This window comes from Nematolebias whitei, chromosome 4, assembly GCF_014905685.2.
Source record: "Nematolebias whitei isolate Nwh7 chromosome 4, NemWhi1, whole genome shotgun sequence".
Lineage (NCBI taxonomy): Eukaryota > Metazoa > Chordata > Actinopteri > Cyprinodontiformes > Rivulidae > Nematolebias > Nematolebias whitei.
In genome coordinates this window covers 19356966-19376576 of record NC_056501.1, presented here as the reverse complement: position 1 = coordinate 19376576, position 19611 = coordinate 19356966, and the positions used below count along the sequence as shown (strand labels likewise).

The 19611-nt window shown below is 39.7% G+C and overlaps 2 protein-coding genes across 2 annotated transcripts; both read left to right on the top strand.

Annotated features, from left to right (window-relative positions):
• The first annotated feature begins 58 nt into the window (after positions 1-58).
• On the top strand, positions 59-8807 carry selenoh (selenoprotein H). Its single transcript, XM_037675837.1, has 5 exons — positions 59-107; positions 359-479; positions 7718-7860; positions 8489-8608; positions 8765-8807. The coding sequence occupies exons 1-4, from the start codon at positions 89-91 to the stop codon at positions 8593-8595; spliced, it is 390 nt and encodes a 129-aa protein (XP_037531765.1). The 5' UTR covers positions 59-88; the 3' UTR covers positions 8596-8608; positions 8765-8807.
• Positions 8808-10057: 1250 nt separating this feature from the next.
• On the top strand, positions 10058-14137 carry clp1 (cleavage factor polyribonucleotide kinase subunit 1). The gene is made up of 6 exons (XM_037675836.1): positions 10058-10096; positions 10518-10792; positions 10889-10996; positions 11074-11193; positions 13037-13174; positions 13279-14137. The coding sequence occupies exons 2-6, from the start codon at positions 10520-10522 to the stop codon at positions 13963-13965; spliced, it is 1326 nt and encodes a 441-aa protein (XP_037531764.1). The 5' UTR covers positions 10058-10096; positions 10518-10519; the 3' UTR covers positions 13966-14137.
• Positions 14138-19611: the final 5474 nt, after the last annotated feature.

The following is a 19611-nucleotide window of genomic DNA, read 5'->3' as shown; positions in this document are numbered from 1 at the left end:
TAATGGGTTCATCCATGAAACTGAATTCCCCCCCATCGATAAGCGGGTTGTTGGTACAGTCCAGTGGCCCGCGAAAACTTCTAAAAACATGGCGTCCAAAGCAGCAGGTTGGTGTCCGTTATTGGAAGACTTCATTGTTAATTCATCGTGCGAACTGCTTTACAAAAGTTACACACTCTTGCTACGTTGATTGTTTTATCACATTTTGTCAGACTTTTCATCGTGGCTGTTACGACAGCTTTTGACGTTCAAAGCTTTTGTTCAACGACGGGGCCCTCGTTTTTACTCTACGCTGCTCGGCCCTCTCGTTGATCAAAATGCTTAATAATAAATGTTTTTAATACCAATAATTGTTCAGGCCGTCGAGGGACGAAGCGCAAAGCGGAAGTTCAATCTGAGGAGGATAAGAAGAAAAGAGAGGAGGAGAAAGGAGAGGAGGAGAGTGGCCTGAAAGGACCACAGGTTCTCATTGAACACTGGTGAGTTCTTTCACTCATTTACTACTGAAGAACTGTTTTTACTTGATGGGACTGAATTTAAGTCCACCACTACTTAAGTATCTGTTATTTAAGACATAAATTATGCTTTTCTTAGAGAAACATCTCTTTCTGCTTTGAGCTTTATAAATGAGCAAAGATGTTTACTGTCGGCCTCATTTCTCATCTTGTTTGAAAGCTGAAGTGTTTACTTTCTAAGAGCTTTTGAAATGTAGCAAAGCTGCAGCTGCTATGGGTAAATTCAACCTGGACCAGTGGATCCCAGTGGCAGCAATTAAGAGCCCCACACAAAATATAAAATAAATAATTTGCCACTAATAAATATTGTAAATCGGGGGTGCCCAAACTGTTTTGAACTAAAATCTGCTTTTCAAGTTGCCAGTTTGCTGAGATCGACTTGTATAAACACAATGCTGCTGTTCTTTGGCGTATTATTTTTGTACTATTAGTGCTTAGCGTATTTTTAGTTTAGCGTATTTCTTAGTTCATATCTTAGATATTATTATTACAATTTATACTTTTGTTGGATGTAACTGGGACCCTGTGTACACAATTTTATTTCACCACATGTGAATGACAAATAAAGAAACTTTGACTTTGTTATATTCCTACATACATGTCAAGTTTTACGGATTGTAAATTATGGTATACATGTTGTACTCAATTTTTCATGACTACAGAAGTACAGAGAAAGGCTCACAGATTTTTCAAACACTCTGCTTTAAATTTATTTTACATCTAAGTGACATCCTGCCCGCAGCCGTTATGATGCATTTCTGCATTCAGAGTCTTCCTCACTCTTACCAGGGGCTTCTAATTTAAATAATGGTATAATCTGCAGATCTGTAAGGATTCAGTCCCTCCAGGCTGCAGGCTCAAATGAGACCGTCGCAGTCCAACCTTGTTCAACACCTAATCACACATGTACCTGCAAACTTATCGCTTTTTGGCAAAATTCGCCGATTTCATACTAAAGTATGTCATCTTGTAGATCCGAAGAGTTTTTGTATGTTTTTTTTTTTTTTATTGTGGGGGCAGGGTGGGCGTGTCAGGGTGTGGTAGATAGCATAATTTCCCTTTTAAGAAATATTTCTTCTCAGTCACTTGGCTAAGCAGCACACTCATCTCTTCAGGGTTTTTTGTTGATGGGGTGTGGGGAGGAGAGGGAGATTGTGTTGCGTGTTACTGCTACGTTAGTGCAGGCAGTTTTCGGAGTGGGGGGTGCTTAGGATGCTTGAGAGAAGTAGAGCGCTATGTCTGTAGCATCTTAGCTACTGAGACTGCGTTGCGTTTTGTGTGTGTGTGTGTGTGTGTGTCTGTGAGACTATTCCTTGGCACAGTGTAATTTAGTGTTGTGAAGGCTGCATGATGCCATGTCATTTTATGTTTTGAGTAGGCCTATCGCTAAATCAGAAAACCGTAAAAAGACCCCTTAAATTCATTGTTGGTGCTTATTACAATGTCACCTGGTCGTTGGGTAAAGTTGATACTTATTTTTAAACATGCAGTTCAGTGTCACCATTGCTTAGCACAATGGCATGTTGGGTTACAAATAAAAATTAAAAATAAACAAATAAAAGTCAAGTGGATCCCTAAAGTCATGGTGGTGATAAATTGGGTCACAATAATGTCATTAGCTATAGGAGTGAGTTTAAAAACAGGATGATGCATCATGGACTAGTAGTTGAATGAGGAATCTGTCTACAAAATATTTATTGAATCAAATCTTTACATATGTAGGTAATTGTAGATGTTGAACAACACATTAAAATACACCATAATGCAGGAAATGACATCTACTTTATTTTAAATTGTGTAATCCACCCCCACCCCACACACACACACTTTACAAATGCTTCTGATGCCAGTGGGCATGAAAAAGGCGCATGGCCAAGCAGTGGACACTGCCCCATGAAAGTCTTGACCAGGCCAAAAAAACGTGTGTGTTTGCCATTGTGGTCACTTTATTTGTGACCTGAGTTCAGCAGTCCATTAGCTCATGGGATGAAACTGTTGCAGAACTTGGTGGTTCTGGTCTTCGGTCTGCGCCGCCGTACCCCCTGCCAGCCAGAGGTCAACAGAGAAGTCCATATCGTGGGTGTGAGTTGTCTCTTTTGATTTTATTTGTTCTGGTCAGACAGCATCTGAGACCAATGTCCTCCTACATGGGTGGATGGGAGGGGTGTCATAATCTTTATTATTCTCGCCATCTTCCTCAAATCCTTCCAGTCTGCAGCCAGACAGCTTCCTTCCCAAACTGAGATGCAGCTGGTCATGATGCTCTTGATGGTTCCTCTGTAGAATGTGGTGAGGACATGGGGTGGGAGGTGTGATCTCTTCGGTTTACAGAGGAAGTGTAGATATTGCTGGGCTTTCTTCACTTGGGACCTTGACCAAGACAGCTGATTGGTTATGTGCACCCCCAGGAACCTGGTGCTCTCCTCCACCTCTGTTATTTATGAGCAGTGGCATGTGATGTGGTTTTGTTTTCCTGAAGTTAATGATGAGCTCTCTTGTTTTGTTGACATTCATAATTCTGTATCCTGGTGTTCTGAGACAACAGCACATTTTTAAGGGCAGCCAAGACCTGACTTGTTTTTCAGAAAACAGAAAAGTGCATGTGCAGCCTCAGTAAACTCATTTTTAAATAACCTCACCATTGCTGAAAGACATTTTGTGTTTGGTGACCGCGGCTGACCAGGTCCAGTTACTGTGGCACCTTTACCTTTGGTGTTGGGACGAAAAATTGTATTTTTCCGTTTGTTGTTGTTAAGGATGATTTAACTGCATCTAGTAGGGTAGGTTGATATGCAGCCAAAAATAAACATTAAACATTAGGGGTGTTAAAGTTGTTTTCTCTAAATCTCTCGATCAACTAGAGAACAGTCTGCGATCTACCACTCATTGTGATCGATATGGGCACCCCTGATTTAAATCATTTACGTAGCTTGCCTTGTTTTGTTCTGTGTTCTTCAACAATTTGGACAATTTTAGTGGAATTTAGATGTTTTTTTAATTATTATTATTCATACTCAGGTTTTTACATATTTGCAGTTATGAGGCGGTACAGGTCATCGTCCGTGTTCATCTGTAGATTTATCTTGTTGGCAGTGATCAGAACTGCAGGCAGCTCCAACAGAGTCTCATTAGGGCAGAAATTATTCAGCCACGGACACGTTCTACTGGTTTTAGCTCATTTATTAAAAACAAACAAGAATAAGAAGGCTGCGCTATTTATAGCCGCAGCTTCATGCACTTCGCCCATCTTTCGGACGACTGTATGTACATATTTGCATTGTATCTTGGTGCAATGCCAATAAAGTTTATTCTGATTCTGTTTCTAAATAAATGATAGTCTCAAGTCGAGACTTCAAATGATCGATCATATGTGTGATGCAGGAATAGCTGAAGCAAAAGCTGCTGCATTTAGAAGATAAATTATCAGTCAACTTGGAGCAGACTGAACGTGAATTAAACGCAGCAAATAAAAGATGAAGGAGCAATACACAAAATGACTTTTTCCTCAGACATGCTAGGTCTATTATCTGTTGGAGCTTTGGGAGGGGGCGGGGCTTACAGCAGCACTTGCTGCTTGCTGAGGACAGCGACTGCAGAATGATTAGTGTCTTCACATGCAGCCTCTAAAAGTCTCCAAAACACGCTTATTTATTGCTGAACTTTCATCCTGACTTAAATCGGATATTTAGTGTGAATATTTCAAGTGTAAGTGTATTTACACAAGTTAGTAGGATTTTTTATCTTCTTGCTACTGCCGTTTATGACTTTGAAAACTGGGATTAATCTTCATTTATTACTACTGTCATATTTGTTTATAGCCAAGCAATCAAGACTAATACAGTTTTAATAAAACTAGCAAAGTATTTTTACCATTTACAAGTAAGTCTGCAGAACTCGATGTACAAAAACTCAAATCTATATATCTATAAAAATTATTTTACAGCATTTAGATTTTTCTGTGATGGTTAAAAATAATTCAGTGATAAAGGGTTTTAAAGCATCCTCAAACCTCACACATAAATAAAAGTTTAAAATGCATAAATCAAATACACTGTTACTTTGGTTGCAGCATGGTCATCAGAAAGTGTAGACTACCCCTTAACAATATTAAATAATTTTATAATGTCCAATAAAGTACATTTGAAATATATTTATTAAGGCATAACAATGAACACAAATAATAATTTTATTATACTTCTTTTCAGTAAATCGCAGAGTCAAACATTGGACAGCTTCATACAAAGACCTCCAGGATGTTCAGTTGTGCCAGCAGCTGAATTTACAAACAGCATTTTAAATATGCTCATCAGAGACATGCAGCCGCTCTCTGTGGTGGAAGATGAAGGATTCCAGAAGATGATCTCCACCTTCAATCCAAATTATGTCCTTCCTTGCAGATCCTACTTTGTGAAACTAGTGGAGGAAAAGTATGAAGAAGTCAAAGACAAGTTGAAAAACATCCTAAAAGAGATTGACAGCATTGCTCTCACAACAGACATTTGGACAAGTGTTGCCACAGAGGCATATCTTGGAGTGACGTGCCACTTTCATGGGGAGGACTGGAAACTGGAGTCCCACAGGCTGACAACAATGCTGCTTGAAGAAAGACACACAGCAGCAAATATTGCAGAGTGGCTTGAGGATGCTATCGCAAAGTTTGATGTTCCACCGGAGAAAGTCAAAGCTGTCGTCCATGATAATGGTGCCAATATTGTAGCAGCAGTGAAGATTTTGGCAGAAAAGCATAAGTGGGCATCTGTGCAGTGTGCAGGGCACACCCTGAACTTGGTGGTGCAGCATCTCTGAGTGTGTGGCAGCTGCAAGATGTCTTGTTGAACATTTTAAAAAAAGTGAAGTGGCTTGCACGAAGCTGAAGGATAAGCAGCAGCAAATGGGCACAGCATCACACATGCTCATACAAGACGTAAGCACTTGTTGGAAGAGTACTTTCCACATGCTGTCCAGGCTGCTGGAGCAAAGATGGCCGATAACTGCTGCATTATCTGACCCAGCATTGACACCAAGAGGGAAACGCCACCTTAATCTTGAGCCCGAGCAGTGGAACGTTATTGAGGAGGTAAGCAAGGCTCTTGAGCCATTTGAAGAAGCAACGGTGTTTCTGAGTGGGCAAAACTACGTTGCTCTCTCTGCACTTCCACAACTTGTGCAAAGCCTCAAGAAGTCCATGCAGGCCCACGTTTTTGAGACTGGACCTGCCCAGTCATACCAGGCTGATGTGATGACACAGATCACAACGGAATGGAAAGGACTGTTTATGTATCGGCCTCAGTCCTCGAACACTGTCCTGCTTTCTGCTGCTTTAGATCCCAGATTTAATAAACTCAAGTTCCTGCCCCCTGGTGAAGCCTTTAACATCAAAAGCATGGTACAAACGTTGGCACTTGAGGTCAAAAAGAACATGAGACAGAAAAATTCAGGTGAAAATGAAGTCCCCAGTGCAGCACAAGACGAGCCTGTAAAGCATCAGAGGAGCTCTACCTCATTTATCACCAATCTACTGTGTTCTGACTCCAGTAAAAGTGATGAAGAGGACGAGGAGCAGCATTTGAACCAAACTGTCCAAAAGGAGGTCTTGATGATGTACTTTGAGGAGCATGCACTGTCCAGGAGGGAGAGTCCGCTGCTATGGCGGAAATCAAATGCATCACGTTTTCCAACACTGTCCAAGCTTGCAAAGTCCTTTCTGTGTGTCCCAGCGACATGTACGTCATCAGAACGCCTTTTTTCTGCAGCAGGAAACGTTGCGTCGAAGCGCAGGGCAAGCCTCGGTTCAGAGCACGTCGACATGCTCACGTTCCTCCATTGCAACCGTAGGCTCCTTTAAAGACTTGAGCAACAGTCAAACACATACACTTGTGTGTTGAGACGTTTAAGAAAAACAAATTGGTCTTATTTGCAAGAATAACGTTCAGTATATGTTTGCTTTGAAAAAGAGAAAATCTTTCATTCTACCCTAGAAGACGTACAAGTGGGTTTTGTTATACCTCAGACTTTCAAGCTGAATATATAAAAGGCATTGTTTACTATTGTTGTTTTAATTTGTTTTCTATTTCAAGTGAATGTATTTTTTAATTTCTCTTGTTTTTGCATTTTAGAAAAATCAAGTTTTGCTCTACCACAGACTTGAAACTGATTCAACGTTATTGCATTTTTAAGCAATAACATTTTTTTTTTAAAGAAGAATTAAACGGGTTGTTTAATTAATGGTTCTTTTTCGTGTATTTGTATTTCTCATAAAATAAGTAATTACTGCAGAACCTGACAAATTTTGTTTTTGATTACTCGATTAATCCCCAGAATAATTGATAGATTGCTCAATTACTAAAATAATTGTTTACAGCAGCCAGAGCCTGATAACTGAGACCTCCCTCCCCATTCTGTTTTTGGAAACACTAGGAACCACGAGTAAACCTGCAGCCTGAGAGCAAAGTGAACTGTTAGGAAAATATGGAACAATAAGCTCTGTAATATAAGATGGAGCTAGGTTGTTGAGGGGTTTGTAGGTTAGAAATATCCAATCTTTCTAAAATAGTAAAATATTTGTGCTGTTAGCGATTCAGGAAACAAACGTTCACCCCACTAATGTTTCTGCTCAATGCCCTCACATGACTTCTGTTGTGACATGGTGCTATGTAAATGAACTGAATTGAATTTATGCTCGGGAGCTGCTACAGGTGGAGCTTCACCTTGTAGTCCAAACTGCTGCACGTGCTGTGAAACGGCACCGCTGGTCTAGAAGATCTACAAAAATCAAATCGTCAGTAAAAACAAGATTATAAACCATGTAAACAATCAACATAAGGTAATGAAAACGACGTAATTGACGACTTTGTTGAACAGCTTTTTAGCTGTTTGTATACTTCTACAAGCGATGGTTGGGATCTCAGTTCTCTGCAACAATGAATTTAATGATTTAATAGTTATTTGTCAGTGATTGTCAAGTGAAGTTCGTATCTGGATGTAACTGGGACCCTGTGTACATAATTTCGCTCCACCACATGTACCACATGAGGTGCGAATGACAATAAAGAAACTCTGACTCTGACTCTGATCTGGGTTAAAGTGTTCAAGCACAACACTTAAATAAATGTTTATATTTAGGATCAGAGTTAACGCTGACAGATTTCTCTGAATAGCCGTCACAGATGTCCATCTGATGGTTTGTCTCTTAATTCTGGCAGCAAAAGCTGACGAGTGTACGGGCGTAACGCCGAGGAGGTGAAATCTGCCCTCTTGGCCGCCCACCCTGGTCTGAGTGTGGTCCTCAACCCAGACAAACCCCGCAGGAACAGCTTTGAGATCACTCTGCTGGATGGAGGCAAAGGTGAAGAGGAAGGAAAGACACCGCCAAGAATAACTGGGACATTTGGTGGCCCTGAGCAAAGACCATCAATCTGTCCACTTTATTGACTTATTGACAGTTGTACCATTCAGCAGCATTGACAGTCACTTTAACATAAGAAGTAAAGCAGTTCAGTTTTATTTGCTTACAGCTTTGAAGTTTTTATTTCTGGATTGGTGGTCTGAAATATATAAAGAATGTCCCAGTTACTAAAGATAACAGGACCTTGTACAGTGTTTAATAATAATGTAATCTTTAAGAAATCTGTGAACTTTTTGTAGCAGTGTAGCCCTTGCATCAGAACAGTCTTTAATCTTTTCATGCTACTATTTAAACCATAACTTAGATTTCACTACCAAGTATAAATGTTTCTCATAAGAGATTCTGATGAATCCTGTGCGGAGTCAAATAACCACAAAGTGCATCTAAACTGGAACCCCCCAGATTTTTATAGTGTTGACTTGATTATAACGTTAATTGTAAGAGCTTTGTATGACTCAACCTATAGATTATTGAACTAATTTAATCGGTTGTCATTTAGTTGGTTATAACGGCATTTATTTGTTTAAACGTTGCCTCTTTAAATGACACGGATGTTTTGTCTCTAAAGAAACGTCTCTGTGGACGGGATTAAAGAAGGGTCCACCTCGTAAACTGAAGTTCCCTCCACCTGGTGATGTCGTAGCTGCGCTGCAGGAAGCTCTCAAAGCTGAATAAACTCCCAGTGAAGGTTTGTCAAATCTGCCACGCAATATAAAAATATAGATTGTGATCCAGGCGTGTTAATTTAAAGAAAGTTGCTGTGAATTCAAGTGGGTGCTGGGTTCAACTGGAGCAGAATTGTCTTAAGTTTTTTTTTTTTGTTTGTCTGTTTTTGCTTGTGCAGCTGAGGATCTGGAAGATTTGTGTGGAAGCAAAATGATGAGGAGAGATGAAGGAGATGTTCTCAGTCCCTCTTCTGAAGAGATCAGCTCCAAAAACCTTCTGGATACACGGTGACACCTAGTGGAGCGTCAGTAAATTCACATTCCTGCAGTTTGTGAAGTTTTACCTGTTGCTAAATAAAGTGTTTCTTGGTTTTCTTGTGTTGCTGTTGTTATGACTAAACAAGCAATCACTTATGAGCTTTTGTTGCACAGTGGGAAAAAATGTTTATGATAACACAGTCATTAATTTCTCACAATCTGGTGATATTAAACTGGAAAGTACTTCATTTCATTACTCAAAGTATTTTGATTGTTAAAGCCATAGCTTTTGTAGAAGAGATGCTAAGTATATAAGTTTTACATACTTTTTTTTTACATTGTTTTAGTGGAGTTTCATTGAAAGATTCAAAACAAAAATGCTCAGGGTAATAAAGAGACCGTAATAAGTGATTTTTTTTTCTAAACCATTTATGTTAAGATGATACTTCAAAGCAAGTTGTATTAAAATATGTTGAGTAAAACAAGTTATCACATCTGCTGAAAACAAAGCAATGTCCTAAAGAAGTGGACGAATGAATCCAGAAAGGGGGCAGTAAACTAACACACCTCAGCTCACTAAAGCAGATAAAGAAAGAATCGTAAAGCGGGGTAATGAAGAAAAAATGGCAAAAGCTATGGGAAGAAGAAAGAAAAGGTTGATGGTTTTACAGAATTCGATGAAAATCAGGAGAAATTAGAAAAGCTAAAAGAAACAAGTGAGGAAACAAGTCATCACGACTCAGATTTGGACACAGGCATGAACAGGACATTCATAGGATGAAGCATAACACTGGTAAATGTGATTACTGGGGAAGATGAGACTGTAGAGCATGTGCAACTGATCTGCAAGAAATACAATCATGAAAGAAGGCAAATGATTAATAGTGTCACTAGAATAAAAGTGAGATTCAACCCTATAGTGTTACAAGGAAATTCAAGATCGGAAAGTACCAACAACTTGATGAGATACTTGAAACGGACTCAGTTGTTTGAAAGAATATGAGTTCTATTTATCTATCCATGCTTATGGATAGGTTTTTTTTTTCTTTTTTTTTTTTTTTTCTTGAGCGTCATTCATCCAGTTTACAATCCAAACCAGCAGGTGGCGATAATGTTTAAAAAAATTTGAATGTCAACGGCCGAAGAAGAAGAAAACCTAACACGCCATATGATTGGTTGTTAGCGACGTGACCTCATCATCCCGCGACTAGTCTGTGTGGAGCTGTTTTCCACTAAAGTCTGACGTTTATCGCGTGAGTATTCTACAGTAAACAAAATTAACGAACCTAATAACATTTCTTCGGCTAAATTAAATACTATTAAGACATTTGTTTTTAGGCACTCCGTTTTTGCTTAAGTTGGTAATCAAAAGTTAGCTACAAATTACTAACTGCTGTTAGCTAGGTTGTCTAAAAAACGTAAAACTAACTACTGCGGTGTTTGTCTTTACTGTTTGATCTTTCCCTAAATTTTACTAGAATCTTGATTACTACAAGTAATTTCATTCGTATGACGGGTGTTCTGGTTAAATGATTTAACGTTATATATTGTCAGCGAATTATCATGTTAAATTAAGAAATTACCCCAAATGTATTTATATTTTTGTGGGAAGTAAGCTTTTTCACAGTACTGTATGTCAAGGTAAACTGCTTGTAACTAAGTTTTTCACGTCAGTCATGGCAACAGAGGGTTTGGAAAAGACGAGTGAAGATGCTGAAGCATCGGGGAAGGTGTATACCAGGTTCGACCTGGAGAAGGAGACTGAGCTTCGGTTCGAGGTGGAGGCAGGAGATGGATCAGATCAAGTCGAGCTGGAACTCATCACAGGACTGGCTGAAGTGTTTGGATCCGAGCTGAACCGCAACAAGAAGTACACATTCGGACCAGGATCCAAGATCGCAGTTTTCACCTGGCAAGGTTGCACTGTGAATCTTTATGGAAAACCTGAAGTGAGTACTTTGTAAAAGATGGCCATTCCCAAAAATAATTAAAACTCGCTTTTTGTGAATTTAAGCAAGCCTAACATCTTTCTTTCATTACTACAGGTGGCATACGTGTCCAAGGATACTCCTATGCTGCTCTACCTAAACACTCACGCTGCCCTGGAACAGATGAGGAAACAAGCAGAGCGAGACAACGAGAGGGGACCGAGGGTAAATGTAATAAAATCTCACTGCAGATCTAAACATTTACATTTTATATTAACACCGGATGTGTTTTCTGCCTTCAGGTAATGGTGGTGGGACCTATGGATGTTGGGAAGTCCACTGTGTGTCGACTGCTTCTCAGCTATGCTGTGAGGGTTGGAAGGAGGCCAACACTTGTGGAACTAGATGTTGGACAGAGTGGGGTAAAAATGACTTGGTTGTCTGAAACAGCAGACATTAGGATGCTAAAAATGTGTTATAATGTGCTGCCTGAATCCTTTTGGATTTAATACAAGTGAACTTGTAGCATTCACCTTATTCCTAGGCCCCATGGTGCCTTGTGTGAATTATGGGCATGACTTTCAGCGCAGATCGAAACCGGCGTTTGTTTATGTGCAAACAATATGAGCTAATGTAGTTTCTCCAAGCGTTGTGGATTTAATTTAAATATGTAGAAACACCAGCTGTCAGAGCTCAAACAGGACATTATGATCATACCTCTGCCTGCTGAGGATGAGGGATGGAGGACGACCTGAAGAAATGGCTGCAGATTACATAAACTAGCATATTTAGCTAATTCAATGACTCTGTTCTTCTGATGGTGAAGCGATGAACAACATGAAAAACTCTGAGGTGTATCAGTATCTACACAGTAATAGGTGGGTCGTGTTTTGTTAAAAGAGGTGGGACACAATCTTATTTACCTTAAAGCAGACATAGAGCCCAGCCAAAGCCTTAAAGTCCTCCATCACTGAGCTTGGGTTAATTGCAGAGAAAATCGTAAAACTGAAGACAAACAAATACGATAATGCTGTGCCCTCCATGCGCTTGAAATCACACCTGATATTCTCGCCACACGATTTTCAATCCTTCTGAGGGTCCAGTGTCTCTTCTCTGGTGGTTTATTGTAGTCCAGTCACAAAGTAGGATGCAGGTTTTCCTCTGTGGGCCATTTGTCAACAAAGTGAAATGAGCACACATACAGTGTTTTGTGTGGTCTCTTCAAATTCAGATTTTTCAGCCACATTCTTCTTAATTCTTCATCTGTAGGTAGGCGATGGAAACAATACCGCTTTTCACAGGAACACTCTTTTTTTTGTTTTGGGTCTGTGTTTAAAACACTGTTGTTGTAGCCACTGATTTAGTTTGGTCTGGTTGTTCGTGCAACCATGAACACAACAGGTACCTGAACTTCATAAGGCTATTTTAGCAAACTTTGCAGTTGTTAAATGAATGTAAACAAAACCAGTGTTTTATCTGCTAAACTGAATGTAAATTACTTTCAAATAAACATTGGTTTGTGCTCCGCTACCATGGTTACCCAATGCTTACTGCTATTTCCGGTGTCTGACAGGAAGTTGTTCCCATAATCATTTATACAGTAGCGCTCCCAGGAATAAGGTGGATAGCATGTTTTATGGAAGGCAGATGTTTTTAGTCGAGTCTGCTCAGGTAGTTTTCTTAGCCCGTCAGTTTTGTATTAAAAAACGTGGATTTTTGCACTCTGTTGTAACAACAGTACAAATCAATGAAATATAGGGTCCTGTGGACATCTGGATAAGAATGATGACGCTGTCCCACTGCTTGTAAAGGATTTTTTTAAAGTACTTATTATTCTAGAGACAGAATGGAAGCGTTGACTTTCAAACATATAATTTGGTGATGTTTAGACAAAAAGGACTTGGTCTTCAACAGTGTTTGAGTTTGTTTGTCAAAGAAACATCCATACAAATTTGAGAAAACATTTAACAAAATGATGAATGTTAATTATTCTATCAAAAATCTATCGGAAGTATCCATACTGTTGGCTAATTTAAATGTAACACAAGTATGATGAATTTAAAGGTTGCTAACTATATTATTTTAAAGTGATTGTCAAGATTAAGGCCACAGTTGACAAAATCCCTTCGTTCGTGTGAGCCAACAGATCTACACAGATCAGATCTAGTTAAAGACGTAAATCTGTCTCAGGCCTCAGGTAAAACCTTCATTGTGCTGTTGTTAGAAATACATGGTGATGTCATAATGGATATCTGGGTTCTTCAGGTGTCTGTCCCTGGAACGGTGTCGGCACTGTGCATTGAGCGCCCGGCAGACGTGGAGGAGGGTTTCTCCATTCAGGCTCCTCTGGTGTACCACTTTGGCTCTACTACTCCAGGGACCAATATCAAACTTTACAACAAGGTGAGATGAAAGATGAAGATGATTTGTAACTGCAAAGCAGAAATTTCCTTCTTGTTCTCATCACTGATGCTGCTGTTCTGACTTTGGTCTCTCGTGTTGTGTAGCTGACGTCGTGTTTGGCTGAGGTGTTTTCTCAGCGCTGCGAGGTGAACCGTAAGGCCAGCGTGGGAGGTTGTATCATCAACACTTGTGGCTGGGTGAAGGGTTCTGGATATCAGGCTCTGGTCCACTGTGCCTCTACCTTTCAGGTGGACGTGGTGTTAGTGTTGGACCACGAGAGGCTGTACAATGAGCTCAAACGAGACCTGCCTCACTTTGTGCGTGTTGTTCTCCTGCCCAAATCCGGCGGAGTGGTGGAGCGCACAAAGGAGTGCCGGCGGGAAACCCGTGATGAAAAGATCCGAGAGTATTTTTACGGCTTCCGTGGACTGTCCTTCTTCCCTTTCTCTTTTGAAGTCCGCTTCTCAGATGTCCGCATCTACAAGATCGGTGCTCCGTCCATCCCAGACTCGTGCTTGCCTCTGGGAATGTCTCAAGACGATACGCAGCTGAAGCTCGTGCCTGTGACGCCGGGGAGAGATCTGACGTATCACGTCCTGAGTGTGAGCAGCGTGGATGATAGGGACGAAGACGCTAGAAAGAGTATCGTGGAGAGTCCTGTGTGTGGTTTTATCGTAGTGACTCATGTAGACGTTCAGACACAAGTGATGAAGGTGTTGTCCCCTTCACCCAGACCCCTGCCCAGACACACACTGCTCATCATGGACATCCGCTTTATGGACATGAAATAATGCAACATCCTGGGGAAGAAGAATTGGGACGAGGTGGTGTTCGTGTTTGGGGCGAGTCTGTTTCTTCTTGAGTAAAAAAAAAAAAGGTGTTTAACTGGTGTTTGCTACACATGTTACTGTTTTGTAGAGCTCCATGTACAGGTGTTTTTAACCCTTTTTTATTTTTACAAATGCAGGAATATTTCTTCTTGATGTTTATTTTTCTAATCTATTTTAGAAAAACAAGCATATTTTTCTTGAACAATACCTTTTGTTTACTGCTGGGGATCGGCACCAGCTGCTCTCTGGCCTGGAAAGGAAACTGGATAAAAGAAAATGGTTGGATGGATAAAACTTTGTTAGGGTTGAAAGTCAACTGTAATATTTTGTCAATTTAGGTTATTTGCATATATATATACAAATAAAGCTTTATTATGTCTAACTTATCGTATTTTTCAGACTATAAGGCGCATTAAGTGAAAAAACAGTCAGCCAAGTCAAACTTTATTAAACTTGTTCACAATAACCACATAAAATTGGTTTGAGGTCAGTAAGCACAACCAGAATTAATACATAAGGTGCACCTGATTATAAGGCTCACTGTGGATTTTTGAGAAAATTAAAGGATTTTAAGTGCGCCTTATAGTCTGAAAACTACGGTAACCTGAGATGAAGTGATTTTGATTTAAATTTGAATGATGATGATAAACACTCGAGCAGCTCTTTAGAATGTGTCTTTAAAGTTGGAGACAAATCTCACCTGTGCTGTATACATCCTGGAGCGTTCTTTACGTTTGTTTTAAACAAAATATGATAATCCGTTATCCATAATATAAGAGCCACTGTATGGCAGCAGATGTTTGGCAGCACCACAGAAGGCGCTCATTTAACGTTTTGTCTATCTGTATTCTTGAGACCTTTATTTTGTTGTAATTTTTCCATGCACAAGCAGAACAAAGTGGCATAAACCTGATCAACATACAGTGATTCTTACTAAGTCAACAAAATATTCAACATAGTTTTACCTTAAAAGTGATTGTCTTTGCAGACTTTTTTCTTTATTTCACTTTTGTTGAGGGAACTAAATTACTATTCTAAATTGTTCTGAATCCTAGTTTCCGTGTAGTTTTTTGTATTTTGAAAGCTTTACAATTAATAAACAGCTTTTTCAGAGGTGACCGCAAATAATTGTTTAAATTCTGATGAAATATATTTTTTTTTTTAAATCCTCAAAAATGGTCTAGCATATAAACAAACATCACTTCTTTGTGTTTCAATGCACATTGTTAAGAACTAGTTTCACTACAAAACTAGAACAGATTGTGTTTGGTGTTAAAATCAACACAAAGCGCTGTGATCATGTTCAAGTGTCTTTCGTACATTTTTTGACATCTGCAGTTTGTAAGATATTTCAACAATTTAGGTATAAAACATTTAGCTAATTCAGGACACTCCTGCTATGACTTTTGGTATTGATATCTTAAACTTTTTGAAATATTCAGCATTTTGAACAAAATGTTTCTCATTGAAATTGTGAAATCATTCATCCTTACTGCTTTTGAACTCTTTACTTCAGCATACTTCCACTAGAAACTCCATTCATCTTTTAAGTTCAGTTTTTCATCTCCTGTGCTCATTTTAGCTGTTTTTGGCTCCTTTTAGCCTTCTGCTAGTTGGAGCTTTTTTGGTAATTTTTTTTTAAATCTACTTTTCTACAATTGTCAGTTTTTTGTGATCTCTTGTGGGTTTTTTCAACTTCATATTATTCCTTTTTAGATAATTTTGACTGAAATTAGGCATGGTAGTCGAGAGTGACCCTCAACACATGCTGAGGGCTAAATAAAAATTCAATATGGCTGCCAAAGATAACATGCTGTCTGTCCAGCAGTCCGTGGACAATGTTTTTTGTCCAAGCTCTAACTCTACAACTGTGTAATGTAGGAATGTCTAACTTTACAGCGACACCTCGTAGGGCAGCAACAACCCTGATCATTTCAGAGTCATAGGGTCAAAGTTCATCCCTTTCTTTATATCACTATAATTTGATAATTATTTAACAAAGAAGTGTCAAACTACACAGCTGAACACCTCATGGGTCAACAAAGATCCTTATTGATTTTTAAGACCGTGGGGTCAAAGGTCAAGGTCATTCCTTTCTTTTAAACAGCTCTAAATTGGTAACCTTTGCACGTAGAAATGTCAAACTTTACAGCTGAACACCTCATGGGTCAACAATACTCTGGATCTTATGAGTAAATTTTACTGTGTTAAACTGGATTTACCACAGTTTAACTATTTCTTGCTCTAAACTAGCTTTGTTACTTCTGGCTCTTAGCTAGCTTTTTTCTAGCTATTTTTAGTGTTTTGCTACTTCTAGCTTTTAGCTGACATTACTTGTTTTTTGCTAGCATTTCAGTACTTCTGCCTCTAAGCCTTTTCATGCTTTTTTGCAAACGTTTTGCTACTTCTTTTTATGACTTGCTAGCATTTCCGTTTGAAGTCCATGACTATCTCCTTTGTCTTCTTCACATTGATGTAAAGGTTATTGTCCTTGCACCAGCTCTCCAGGTGTTCCACCTCCTGCCTGTAGCTGGACTCATCGTTGTTTGTGATGCATCCCACCACCGCTGTATAATCTGCAAACTTTACAATATGACAGCCTGGATGGGTAGGTGCACAATCATACGTGAGCAGAGTGAACAGAAGAGGGCTCAGCACACAGCCCTGAGGGGAGCCAGTGCTGAGTTTATGGTGGAGGAGGAGAAGGGATGTTTGTTAAGACGTCTAGTACCCAGTTGCATATGGAGAGGCTCAGTCCTAGTGTGAGTTTGTCCATCAGGGTTTGGGAGATCGCAGATGTGAAGTCCGCAAAGAGCATATCCCTTAACAAAAAGTAGTACATTTGAAGTTCATTTTTGCAAGTATACTTTAAGTTAAGTATAAGTATATCAAGTATACTACACACCATACTTGTAGTGTACTAGAAAGTATACTTGTTTGGACTAAATTGGGACGTTTTTATACTATTTTAAGTATATCAAATAAAGTTAATAAAAAGTAATCTTCAAGTACACTTCCTCATTTTTAGTGTAAAATAAGTATACTTGTAGTATACTTAAATAAACTACTTTTTGCTAAGGGATGGATGTAGGAGTCCTGCTCCAGGTGGGTGAGAGCATAACCACTCCATAGTTGTATTTTACTAACCTTTTTCTACTTGTGCCTTTATTCACACTACTTATATCTTTTTTTCTTCCCCTAATTGCTGCATTTCTGTACATTGGAGCGCTTAACCCATTTTCAACCTTTTTCTTCATTTTTGAGTTTTTTCTTTCTTTTTGTGCTTCTTGCAGATTCATCTTTAGAATTTTTAGTTATTGATGCATTTCAAGTAAGCTCTAGCTTTTCAAGCAATTTTCAGCAAAATCAATCAGCAATGAGCACACTGCATTTTCGCAGGGAATGCAATTTCTCTAGTATTTAGTTCATTTCTGTACAGTAATGGAAAAAACACAGTTGTGACGTCACGTGAGACCACTCCTCCTCGCTCTCTGATTGGCTGTCGCCTCCATCTGATGGACGACAGACAAGTTCCGGGATTCCGACGTCGGCCTAGCGGGCTAGCTAAGTAGTTCGCTAGTGGCTAACTAAAGGCGGACTAAAACGACCCAACAACCTACAGGCAGGACGAGTCGCATGTTCGATATAAGGTGAGAGAGTTTCTCCCTATCGTATCTGTTTAGCTAAAAGTCGCAACTGTCGTCTTCGTGAACCGTCTATGAAAGCCGCCGATGTAGCGATAGTACGCTACTAATGCTAGCTGTGGTAAAAGACAGATCAGTGTTTTAAAAAAAAAAACTTTCGAGGCTGGGTAAAGGCCTAAATAAGTGTATGTCGCTCTTGTTATTTTAAAACAATAAAATGCGAATTTAAAGCTGCTCTCCGTGTTTTTGTGGGAACAAGGCGCTGCTGTGTGTCAGATTATGTCAACGTTTGTTGTCTTTGACTGAATCCTGACTCTGCTGGCCTCACCGTCCGGGGGCTTGATCTGTCCCCATGATGTATCAAACATGAACTCATAGACCCTTTAGTTTACAGACATAGATTACGAGTCTATGTGAAGTTTGGTCTCCTAACAGTGTAGCTTTCGAGGTGCGGTGGTGTTGAAGAGACGTGACGAACAAAGCTGGACTCGGAGATTTTGGGATTAACATCCATTATAGTCTGCGGGGGGATTTGTTGTGGGGCAGATGAGATGATTAACAACAGGAACACTGACACTGTCAGGACCTTACTGAACACAGGGGTGTGTCCACACTATCAGATTACACTGGTACTCCGGATCTGTTTCCAGTCTCTTCACGGACTAGTTTTCTACTGGAAATAAAGGCAATTAAAGTGTGTGTGTGTGACACATCGTTGTCTTCATGGTATTTTGAATTTCCTCTGTAGTGTGAGGTGTTTTTATTTGACAGCCTGAGGCCGTTGACTGTGCGTTTACCAACTGCAGGAGGTTGGACAACTTTATGAGCTATGATGAAAATGAAAATGTCAGTCAAACTATTGTGAAACCAAACTGAAGGAACCTCCTTTCCACAAAAATTTACCCTCCAACTTTACAGCTGAGCTTTGGGTTCTTTATTGGTGTTGAATCCCAGCTCTGTGCATTAGAAACTACCAGATTCACGTGCATTTTTCATCCATCCATTTTCTTTACCCGCTTGTACCTGTTCAGGGCCATGGGGAGACACCCTGGACGTGTGGCAAGTCCATCACAGGGACACACAGATACAAGACAGCCATTCATGCTCTCACTTGCACCTGTATTGCTGCCAGTGAAGCCAGAATGCATGGATCTTTTGACTGTGAGAAGAAAGCAGAGAACCCAGAGAAACCTCACACATAACACAGGGAGAACATGTAAACTCATAAAAAGCCCCTGCTGGGGGACAGACAGCAACAATGCTAATGATGTACGTCACTGTGAAGCTCTGCACTATTATATTTTTGTCAGAATTGGCTTTTTTTCTTGTGCTATTTCATAGAACAAAAATACACAATGAAAAGGTTGTGAGTTGGGACATTTTCACGGTTTTTTTTTGTTTTTTTTTTGTGGGTTGATGCCAAGTTGAATGTTTGATTAGTTGCTTTCATAAAAAGCAACTTGTTATGTTCGGTATAATCCTGTCAGCAATTATCATTTAAAAATGTGCAAGGATTAGTTTGAGCTTTTCTAAGATTTGGCCCATTGATCATTTTGTGACCGTGTACATCTCATGTCCCTCTTGTTGCAGAAATATCCAGCCGTTCATCCACAGAAGAGCTGGAGGATGATAAGAACCTGGAGCCGAGATTGGAAATAACTAAAATGTGTTGGGACTACATAACACCTGTACCTGAAATGTGCCTTTCTGTAAGAGATTAAACATGGGAGTGGAGGTCTGCCTGCAGATGAATTGGAGGTGGGAGAAATCACAACTGCACCCATCCCCAGTCGAGTGCGATGGCGTCTTCATGAACTACGCAGGACTACTTTATGGAATGAGTTGATTCTGTCACCGTACAGACGAAGAGACTGAAGACGGTGGTTTTAAAAGTCTAAGGGGTCTCTTGTTGGATTTGTTTTTTCTTTTTTTACTAGTAAAAAGCTAGACTTAAATTTTATTT